Here is a 12131-nt window from a genome sequence, read left to right as displayed (position 1 = left end):
TATATATATATGTATATATATACACATTGACAAAATACAATGAAATTACACACAATGCCATATTCCTTAATGGGAAGCTTTAACATGCATTACATCAATATTTTTGTTTTTGTTGCTGTTTGTTTGATGAAAAAAGTTACAAAAAAGTCCAGATATGAATTTTTTTTATTTAATTTTGCATTTTCGGCAGTTTTTTTTTTTCAAAGGAAATCAGAAAAACTGAATTAATACATGCTAACTTGAAAGTACTGTGTATTTATGCTTACAAACAAAAACATCTAGAAAGTTACCTGAATTTTACTTAAGTTTTAGTGTTACTTGTACTGAAAAGTGTTAAATAACACAAAGCAGGAAATTACCTCCAACATTATTTTTGTACGTGCTGTAGATCTCTTTAACTCTGCGGTATCGGAAAGCCAGTTTCCTCATCCAGTCGACCCCTCCATGAACCCCTGAGCCCAGGCTTAAAGAGCCCGCTCCTGCTGGGCTCTGGAAGCCATCGGACCCAAAGTTGTAAGTGCTGCCGTATCAAAATGTAAAAAAAATATTCATTAAATACAATATACAAGCACACATCTGAGGGCAGGTGATGCTCTTATTGTCATATCTCATTTTTTTTGGCTTTTTAGATCTGATGTAAGTGATGAAAACATAAACAGTGGAGGGGGAATGTATCACTTTTAGGAAAGTGTACTACTGAAAACACTTTAGGGTTAAGAAGAACCCCTTACTAATGAAAAAACTGGTTAAAATACAATAATTATGTAAAGAATTGCAAGAATAAAGGTAAAATTATACTTTTGTTGGATGTAACTGGGACCCTGTGTACACAATTCTGTTCCACCACATGTACCACATATGATGTGAATGACAATAAATAAAGTTTGACATGAAAAATGATCCTTAAATGGAAAAGGTCAAGTTCAGCAAAATAAAATTGTAATAAATTATTTTGGTGCTCCCTCTCCAATCCCACCTGAAGGCATCCTGAAGCGCTCAAGCTAGTTAACATAATACACATACTGTATCTAAACATGAGGATTATGTAAAAAAAAATTAAAAAATGGAATGAGAAATATACTTTTTAGAGAAATAAATTTACTGGATAATCCTTTGATATCCTATTCACTTGTGGAAGTGGAGTTACAAAAATTGTGCAGAAACTTGAACACGCATGTTAGAAAACACAAACGCTTTCGCTCCTCGTTTCATCTCTTAGCTGTTCTCCTCCGTTGCTTTAAAAGTCAGAGGGCAAGTCTGGTTCACAAGTTACAAAAGAACAGCCCGAGTCACTCAGCGGAGCTCTAAGTAAAGTAACAGTAGAGGTTCACCTCAGGTCCTGTCCATTGTCGTCTGATGCCACGTCATCAATATGAACTTGGTCACATTCCTGGGAAATGAGAAGGAAATCGGATATTTGAACAGATTCATTTTAGAGCGAAGGCCTTCGCAGGCAGGTCTTTCCTCTGTAGGTGAGCCTCAGAGAGTGACAGATCATCAAAAATGAAAAAGGAACATGAATTAAAGACGAGGTGCCAAACACTGAGCTGCCAAAGGGAATTCAAATTTAAATGGAATAATTGTGCAACTGTAAAGTCAATTCAATTAAATATGCTTTTTATAGTGCATGCCATTAAAAGCAACTGAGAGGTGCAAATCAACAAGAGGTGAGAAATAAAACCACTTTGTTGCCACAGCCAAAACACCTCCAGCAGTTTGAAGATACATCTACTTTACAACAGTTCATTTAAATGGGCTATGGTGAAATAAAGCAAACATTAGTCATGATAAACCACAGAGAAAAATCACACAAAGTCACGAACAACAAACTGCCTGCTGTTTGATTTTATCCATACATCAGTTTCGAGGCTCTAAATCCAACAACCATCAATGCACACATGCTGTTTGAAAAAAAACAAGAGTCTTGGTATAACATGTAACTGTCATGCAATAGACAGACAGGCTCTCCTATCACATTTCAGTCACCCAGACAGAGACGCTACCTCATCGCCCTCACATTGCTGCATAACTCGCTTCCCACTGGCCAGTCGCCACGTCCCATTCAGGTGGGATTTAAACCATCAGAGCTGCAACTACTGACCCTTGGATGTAAATGACCACTTTGTTCCTGAGCATTGACACTGACAAATATCGCCATATAGTGATTGATCTTTATAATCAAATCAACCACAACATTCAGCCTTTTTATTTTTCAGACGGCCATACATGCTTCTTGGTTTTTGGTGTTATAGCTGTAACACATGTAGGCTTTTGAGAAAAGTAAGTAGAAGATAATTGAGCCTCAAGATGCAACAGCAGGAGCTGTCAGCCTGCTGTGAGGTACTCTTAAGGGATTTATTCAGTCCTAACTACAAAAGAAAGGATAAAACCTGAGTTTGCAAATGGCTTTGTTGGCTCCTTTCCCTCTTTCTGACTGCTTCTCCTCCCATCGGACTAATTTTCCTTTTGGATACTCAGACACACACCTACAATTACAACACAAAGTTTTCTTGTTCTGTTTTTCTGTGCTCCTTTTTAATCTTTATCCCTTTTGTTCAAACAAGACAGAGGAATGTGTGGGTAAAAAAAAAAAAAACCTTGCAGTGTTCAGTCACTATCAGCTACTAAAACTGCATTTTCCCCCCAGTGTCATCACTTTTAGCATCAATACCCATATTAGATTAGGTGAACTTCTAGTAAAGCACATTAGGTCTATCTGTGGAGCACTTATTCCTGCAAAAATACCCTTTTAATATTCTTCCTGTTCTTCCTCTCCAGGAGGGAAAATTACTTAGAAACTGCTGTAGGGAGAATTCTGGATAGATGTTGCATGAATGGGTTCCTACCAATGACATTTTGCTTTATGCCAAGTGGAAAGACAGAACCCAAATATCAAACCTTGCAAGAAACTGTGACAAGGAAGGTTTTCTGGTTACGCAAGCTCAGTGCTGGATGTGTTTCATAAGTTCCAGTTTTCCAGCTTACTGGAAAAAGTTTCACAATAAATAATAATAATAATAATTAAAAGATTCATGAGGAAAATGCGGATGCGGTTATGTCAAATGTTTGAGTGAAGTACGCCATCCTGTTTGAAACGGATACTAATTGTAATGAATACACAATTCCTGCAGGTTTCTAAATTTGCACTAATTTGTTGCAAATTAACTTTATCGCTCACCTCCAGGTCGTTGAAGAAGAGTCTTGAGTCGGCTAGGTTGAAGATCATTTCTTCCATCCATAAACCCAGAGACACTGCCTTTGAGGAGTCCTGATGAACGGAATAAAGAAAGGAGAATTAACAGTGTTTGATCATTTCTTTTGTTCTGATGCTACGAACAAAGCAAAAAGACACGGAAAACAACTAATATCCTTTCAGCACATTCAAAATGTTGTGTACACTAGATATTATTTTTTTGGTACATCTCAAAATGTGCGCTCACTGTGGACGTTTAAGTCTTAAGACTTGTTCAGTATAGTAACTGATTTTCCAGTGAAGTGGTTTGTAATCCACTAATGTGATTTGACCAAACAAACACAAAAACAAAAAAACTAAAGCAAAGCTCTGTCACACAAATGGTAGCACCCTTTTCAAATAGATAAATCAAAAGTAAAAGCATCAGCTTAATCTGACACTAATTGTTTGCAATGTTTGGCATGTAAAGAATTATCAGTTGAACTTAATTATTAAACATCAGTCCTCTTGACATCATGTCAGAGCAGCTGCCTGCTTTTCATTTAACAGCTTCCTGCTCATCAAGCTGACTGACATGAACAGGTTTCTGGGGAGGTGACTGAATATGTATCTGTCAATCACACTTGCTGCCAATTTTATCTTTATCATAGATTCACTGAAAAAGTTTGGCAAAGGTTCCCATCTCCTCTCTGTTGAGCTCTGAAGTCATTAGTGTTAGCTAATGTCTGAGACCGTTTGAAACCATATTGACTTTAATCATCTCAGCTAACTTCTAAAAAAACATGATTTTTTTTTTTGAGCTGAACAACTAATTGCATTTGCAATAATATCGCGATATGATAAAACAAGATTTTCTAATCGCAAAGGCTGCAATTTGACCGGTCACGTGATCTGGTTATGTCACTTGCGAGTGAGCGGAGCGAAGCAGATTAGGGGGCGGGAGAAGTCAACACTGCGCTTTAACCGGTAGCACAATGGCGTCAGGGTCAACAGAAGCTGATGCATCTGAAAGTTTGGTACCAAAGAGGGGCAGCATGACCATTGTTTGGAATTATTTTGGCTATAATAAAAAAGACGCTGTGAAATGTCATGTATTGTGCAGAACCTGCCTTGCTGCTGTTGCTATCTCTCAAGGTAACACCACAAATCTTTATTAACACTTCAAAAAACACCACAAAGCTATTAACCATAGTTGCATGGCTAGAACGCCAATGACCAGTGCTTCAACTGTATTCAACTTAAAATAAGCAAAGTACCAGTCGACAGGGATCATTGACTGAACTGTTCTAAGATACTGCTCCGTATGAACATAATTCGAAATGGCACGTGCAAATAACTCGAGCAATAACGGAGTTCATAATGAAACACATGATGCTCATTAATATAGTGACCAAGCCTGGGACGGCTTTGGTAAACACAATGGATAAGCGGTACAGAATGCCCTTGCGCACATATTTTAGCCAAGTTGCTTTTCTGGAGTTACACAAAAAAATGCAGAAAAAAGTTGCAGTGGAGCTGGAAACTATGAAGTTTTGTTGCAACTGAAACAGATTGATTTATTGTTTGTGCTTGTTGAAAAATACATGAGAAGACATTGAAAAATAATTGCATATTAGCAGGAATTGCATATTAAATCGCAATTGCAATATTGAGGTAAAAAAAAAAAGACAATTAGAATACTTTCCAAAATCATTCAGCCCTATTTTTAAATTGTATTAATATGCTATACTTTATGACACTGAGCTGTGAGACCAACAAAGAAACCAACACAGCAAGTGTAAACTCATTTGAATCCACTTACAACTTTAACCACCATGAACTCACAGTTGTGCTCAAATGTCATATTCCACATCTCCAGCTCTAAAATCAAAGTCCCACAAGGTGTAAAATAAGAATAAGTTGATGCTGTTAGAAAAAGCTACTGAGGACATCACCATGTACTGTCGGTCCATCTAAATTGCAGACATGCATGGTATGATGCCACTTTAACAATAGCATTAACAATAAATTGAAGTTCTTGCAGAATATTCATTTCCATTTTAAAAGATTGTAATATAAATGGAAATAATTCAATAATTAATAAGCAAAGATGCTAAAATATTAACAGAATAATATCTAGAAAGAGCAGACAGTGGATTTCATTCCTCAAGAGGAAGTACCATTTCAACCGGTTATTCAAATAAAACAAACTTCTTACTTATCACCACCCAGACTCAATTACTTTGTTTAATTTTTCTCACATAAAAAAAGATAACCCTGCAAACAGACAGGTGTTGCATTACAGCAGCTTCAGGTGACAAGTTTAAAATCAAATATTAAATCATCGCCCACAGAAAACGGAGACATCAAAACACACAGGCTGACAAACAGCCTGGGCACGCAGTTGTTTGAGGATGACAAAAGCAGGTGTGTGAAGGTGTGTGTAGAGCATTGTTTTAAAGCCAACCCTGGCAGCGAGATAGAAACAGAAGAGAAGTGTCAGCCAAAGGTGAGCGTCACATTTTAGCATTTGCAATGGCACGCAGAGGCTTTCTTTTGGCTCATAGTGGGAAAAAATAAGGCTTGATGACACAAGTAGGGCAATTACAACGTATTCCTTTCCCGAAATGAGGTAAAAAAACTGAAGTAATTAGAGACAAAGGGCATCAAAGGTTCAGTAATATCAATGAGACAAGGGTTAAAGGTTTAAAAGAGGCTAAAAAGTGAAATAATGATGTGTAACAATTTATAACTTAAGATCAAATTTGATGCAATTAAAAGCTTCTTTTTTTAAACTCGATAAAGAAAAAAAGATTAAAAAAATACATCATATCTCACCTTCACTCTCATGCAAAGAATTTACTTTATATAAAATACAGCTGGGGGAAGAAAATTCACATAGCAGAGGACAAGCTGATGTGTTGTATGATAAATGAGATAATAGCTGAGATGATATTGGAGGAGGGGGTCGGTTCCTTGCCTCACAAAGCCACGGGAAACAAGTGTCTTTCAACACACACTCGACGACTCTTTCTTGGACTGGGCCCAGTCTAGCTGTTTAGATCCGAATATTTTTTTATTGATAAAAGTTTTTCAGGATGACTCAGTGAGTGTAGCTAAAAAAAATGCAAAAAGGGAAATGGAGATTTATGAATACACACATTAATCTTGAAAAGGTAGACTAATTTGCTGCCAATAGGAGAAGTGAAATGAAAAATTTGGAAAAAAAAGTGTTCTTTGCTTGTACATTGTATTAACGCGCTTGATTGTAAATGTGTTTTTCCACGGTCACTCCTTTAATCCCTCTGCTGCATGTCCGAGTTTTGATGTCAGAGTCTGTCCAGCTGAGCTCCCCTGGATCCAACAGTGGGGGTGGTTTCATGTGTTGGGAGGATTTTTTTGGCACATAAGTCTCATTTCAGCACATTCACAAAATCCAACTTTTATTTTGTCTCTCGCTCCCCCTGCTCAGCCCTCTCTCTGTGTGGCGGAAAAGAAAGAAAAAGAAACAACAGCATGCACAGCCTGCCGGGGGCTGATCTGATCAGCTACGCCGCTCTCAAACTCCCATCAGCCTTGTGTCAACCCACAAGAGGATCGTGAGAATTCAAAACACAGAACCTCGGCCAAAAACAAGAAACTCACCACTGTCCGCCCCTTGTCAGCTGCCTGTCTCTAATGTAAAGGTCCCTCTGACTGTCAGTCACGCTGCGGGTTGTCGGGGTAGCTAAACAACCCTTGTGCATTATGAAAAGAAACACGAGGGCAGAAGGCAAAACAGCCAGCGTGTGAAAATGTTCAGGGATGAGACCCAAAGGTGGTGGACTTTACTTTTTAGCCAAATAAGCAGCTGATCCCAGAGATACGAGGCTACGTCACTAATGTAAGATGATGCGTTTACTGTCAAAATTTGACAGCAAATAAATAGTAGTTTCATTCTTCAAAATCCACTGATGTGAAATGGTGCTTTGCTACAAAACTTTTTTTTTTTATTAACGTTAAATGACACGGTTGATGATCATACCATACCTTGCCAAATCTCGAGGAGAAAGTTCCCGTGAGGAGCGAATGGAAAATGATGATGGTTTCATCCAGATCCCAGATAAACACACGCTGCAGCGAAACAACAGATATGCACTTTAAACCACACAACAGATCATCTGTGTGCACGAGAGGGAAAGAAAGACAAACACTGTAGAGAAATGATAATTTCCAGCACTGTGTGAGAGCGTGTTTACCTCTATATCTGAGTCCAGAGGAGGAGCGGGGTCAATAACTTTTTTTCTTCCTCTCAACTTGCCATCTGATCCTCTCCTTGCTGGGATCACCTCCTCCTTACCTGGTGTTGGTGGACTGGGTGGTGGGTGGTAATCCCCTAAAGCAAACAAATCTCTGTAAAACATTTTGCACATGAACTACCATAGGTCTCTCTGTGATTTTAAACATTACAGTAGTCCCTCGTTTATCACGGGGGATCCGTACCCTTAAGCCCCGTGATAAGTGAAAAAACGTGAAGAAGGAATAGTAGTACAAGTAGTAGGTAGTAGTTAGTGTGTGTGTGTGTGTGTGTGTGTGTGTGTATATACACAAAGTATATATATAATTTATTTTTTTTGGGGGGGGGGTCTGGGTTTGTGTTTTGGGTTCTGTTTATAGCATTTATGATTCAATGCAATAAGACAAACAAATTTAAAAAACACCAGATCATTGTAAAACTTGGTTTATTTACATAATGACTTTAATCGCTGGATGTCCAACCCCCGAGTGATTGGCTTTCAGAAACTGTGGCCTCCTGAGCAGTTTTGTTGCATAGCCCTGCACTAAACGCTCTAAAAGAGCACAGCATGTCATGATTTCAGCTCTCTGTCTCGGCTGCACTCTGTCACCTGCAAGTGCTCTTGGCCACGCCCACTTCTCCACTCTGCACGGAGAACAGCTGATCAGCTGCAGGAGGAAGCTTATCCTGCAGTGTGGGCTGCACAAAAGGTGCAGGAGGTGCTAAATAATTTAAAATAATTTATTTTAAATAAAAATCCATGCCGATCGTGCGGCTCATCTATCAATCAGTCATTTGTGTATCATGTTCAATCTTACTTTGAAAAACTGCAATGGAGCGAGTCAGCAAAAAACAAACAGTGAAGTAGGGAGGGGTTTACTGAACTGCACTGTGGGAAGGAATCAATACATTTTAAAGTTTTTTCAGGAATTAATACAAAGAAAATCACAGTCAAGTTCTGCCTTTTTAGTCTGTCAGAGAGAGAGAGAAACATTGCTAAAATAATTGTAGTAAAGATAAAACACAGTTCCAACACAATGAAGCAGAACTGACAGGTAGTGCAATACAATCACCTATTAAAAAAAAATAATAATAAATAAAACTGCAGTTATTTTGTGTGACAGCATGGTGGCAGAGTAAAAAATATCCATAAATTGTATTTAAATATTGTGTATTCTGGAAATATTTTATTTTATTTCCATTTTTTTCTTGCTTATCCTGCTTTGGTGTTTTGTGAAGTTTATTCTTTTAGACATGCTGCGTCACAAAAAATTAAAGAAAGAAAATAAAGAAGCAACAATTCCATTTAAAATATATAAAAAAAAGACAAAAGAAGTACCTGTATGTGACTCCGGGCTGTGACTGGGCATCATGATGGGGTGCTCTGGGTGCTGATAAGCTAACGGAGCTGTGATTGTTGCAGGGCTGATGTTGCTGCTGGTTAGGTAGGGACTGTTGTAGTGATGTGAGTTATAATATGGTGAGTACTGACTCTGACTGTAGCTTGAATAGGCAGGAAACTCCTAACAACACAAAGAAGAACATGAGTCAATCAGTCGCAATGTCGGGTAACCATTATTATCATTATTTTATAAATATGGACCGTTTGCTCTATTTTTTTTCCCAGCTGAAGATAAACTGCTTTCTGAGTTTGCATTAGTCACCTGCTGGGTAGGATTGAATGTGGTTGAACTTGAGATTGCATGTGTCCCTTGAAATATTCCAGGTGAAATACCACCACCTGAGTAACAAAGAGGAAAAGGTTCAAAAGTTCAGTTATTAATAATGCACAAAGATACAAACCGGTGGCATTTTGGTCTCATTGTGCATGAGAGAATCTGATCTAACTTTGCTGCATCTGATCTGATCTATGACGCTGCGGAGGGGGAGGAAGTAGTGAATCTCTGGTTATTACCTTGATGACAGGTCAGAGCTGCAGGATCTTATGGTGGAATTTATGACTGACAGGACAATACAGGTGGGAAAGTCTGCTGTTTCTGCTCCTACTGCGAAAATCTTCTAATATGATCTAGCCAAGACAGGAATGTCTTCCTCCCAGCAATTTGTCCTCACCCCAAACCTCCTGTCAGGGAGGTCTGTTCTGTTTATTTGTCTGATAAAAAAAAAAAAAAAAAAATCCCTATAAACTTATAATCTCCATCCACGCTAAATGACATTTGTATTTAGTTTCAGTTATTTGTAACGGTTGGGCTGGATGATGGTACAGGTAAATGCCACTGTTGTCTCACAGCAAGAAGGTTCAAGTTTGAATCTTTGATACAGCTCAAGTGTTTGTGTTTTCTCCTCATTAATGTGTTGGTTTTCTCTATGTACTGTATTTTCGAGCATATAAGCCACACCTTTCTGCATAAATTTGCCAGTCCTGCAACTTATACATTGAAGCAACTAATATAAGTTTTTTCCCCATATTTATAACCCAATTTTTGACAGAGATCTGATGATTTCATTCATTCCGACATGAAAAATATTAAACATTTTCATTTGCAGCCACTGGCGGTGTGAGCCCTTGAGCCTTATGGCAAGCCAAGTGTCTCATTAATAGGTAAAAGTGGTTATTAATGAGACACTTGGCTTGTCATACAAGCCACCTTCATCCCCGCTCCAGAACTCCTGGAGCAAAGGTCAAATCAGCTGCATTTCGCCGTGCCACCCAGGTGAAATGCGGCTGATTTGACCATTAAAGTGCATTTATTAAGGCAAAATTAAACGGCCACAGACCTTTGCTATAATGTCGAGCAAACAAATAATTGTTTTTAAGTGTTAATCTTGTTAAATTCTTGTTAAAGTCCTCCCACGTGCGCTCCCGCAGCTGACATTTAGGCAGCCAATTCATTTTGGGCAAAACACCGGCCCACGTTTCTGGGTGTTCAGCGGTGACGCGAAACAAACGCAACCTGTCAGCGGTGACGCATAATAGATGTGACTTATACGGCAAAGCGACTTCTAAGTTTTTTTCCACTTTAGTAGTAATTTTTTGGACTGATGCGACTTATACGCGGAACGACTTGTACGTTGGAAAATACGGTACTCTGCTTTCTGATCACAGTCTAAAACAAGCATGCTGGGTTAACTGGTCATTTTAAATGTGTCAACATGTTTGTCTCATGTGTCGCTTTGTTGAGCCTGCATGAAGCTGACAACTTATCCAGAAAGAACCCCATCTGTCATCTGTTGACTGTGGGATACGACTAGTCTCCTCAGCCGCTCTGAACTGAATTTAGAAAGTATTAAAAAATGGAGGAAACAAAAATGTGAACATATGCTTAGCAGCTAGCTAGATATTATAAATGTGAAAAAAGCTATTTGCATAAAGCTGCAGGCCAAAGAGGAACCAACAGTTTTTTAGAGCAGAAAAGCAAAATAATTCATTGTGTGTAGCTTCCTGAAAAGTTCCACAGAAAACAACTCGTTACTGACTTATAGATGAAATTGTTATTAAAATTTCAAGGCATTTGGCCTCAAAACAAGAAGAGCGATAAACTTAAAGCAGTGTTTCCTGTTGCTGTGATTTATGACCAAAATACATTTTAGATAATCAGAATTTAACGCTTCATTTAAACAAATATAAATGATTCAAAAACAAAACCCTAAACATTAGTGGGATTTATTACTTGGATTGATTTTAAAAAATGTGTTACACAAAGGAACATTTAAAAAGTAAAACATCTAACTTGCCTTGACAGCGTGTGTAAACGTCATAAGAAGTCTTCAGTTATTAGACATCTTCTGTAGTCTATTTGCATGTTGGGCATATTAAGGATTGAATGTGTTAGCAAGAGGAAGAGTGAGATTCCTGCTGCCCTTTGGAAACACATCAAACATAGAAACTGGTTCTGCTTTACCCGGAATTGAAAACTTCTGATCATTTCACGCTGCAGTCGGAGGCGAAACACGAATGTGACAAGCATGCACTCATCACATCAGACGATTTTGACCTGAAGTCAATAAACATTTTTAACACAGCTATAACTGATCCATTTTCATTCAGAGCATAATCCATCTCCAGCTGTGGATCGGGATATCACACAGTCAGATATTGACATTGTTATCCATTTCATCAACTGACCGACACACACAAGACGATTCTAGCAGCTTTAGTTTCTGCAGAGCCACTCAACTGAAATAAGGGACGTTTTATAGTGAAACACTGTTAGAATTATACAGTTTAATGTACTCGTGCACATCTGTGGTCAGTCAGAATAAAATGATTAAAATAGCATTTGAGAATAAATGCTTGAATTCCACAAGCGTTCCACAATTTATTGATGGTACAGTTTTGCAACATAAACAAAACGTTCTAAAACGCATTTAAAAAATGAACATTTACCAGAAAGAGTCTAAACGCTGATCAGGATTCCAATGACAGGTTTGAATATTTTAACCAGTTATTGTATAACATGTCAATCTTCATTTCAAGTTTATCTGACTATAAATTTCTCTTGCCCTCTACTTTTTTTTTTTCTCCGATGCCTTGATGCAGTGGTTCTCAAACTGGGGTCCCCAAGTCAGTGCTTGTGGGTCCGCAAAAAATAGATAAATAAATTAATAAATAATTAAATAAATATATATATGTGTATATATATATATATGTCCGCAAAATATAGATAAATAAATTAATAAATAATTAAATAAATAAATATGTGTATATATATATATATATAT

At 37.9% G+C, this 12131-nt stretch overlaps 1 protein-coding gene across 1 annotated transcript in view; it reads right to left on the bottom strand.

The window, feature by feature from the left end:
- Positions 1-359: 359 nt before the first annotated feature.
- eya2 (EYA transcriptional coactivator and phosphatase 2) overlaps positions 360-12131 on the bottom strand; it is a gene marked incomplete at its 3' end in the record, with an annotated part of 28362 nt that continues 16590 nt past the window's right edge. Inside the window, 7 exon segments of the mRNA XM_037678807.1 lie at positions 360-520; positions 1332-1390; positions 3179-3268; positions 7202-7285; positions 7411-7547; positions 8788-8971; positions 9113-9189. Of these exon segments, the coding sequence (XP_037534735.1) occupies positions 360-520; positions 1332-1390; positions 3179-3268; positions 7202-7285; positions 7411-7547; positions 8788-8971; positions 9113-9189 (792 nt within the window).

The sequence above is a fragment of the Nematolebias whitei genome, chromosome 7 (assembly GCF_014905685.2).
Source record: "Nematolebias whitei isolate Nwh7 chromosome 7, NemWhi1, whole genome shotgun sequence".
Lineage (NCBI taxonomy): Eukaryota > Metazoa > Chordata > Actinopteri > Cyprinodontiformes > Rivulidae > Nematolebias > Nematolebias whitei.
The sequence above is the reverse complement of the archived record's forward strand: the minus strand, read 5'-3'. Positions and strand labels throughout refer to the sequence as shown.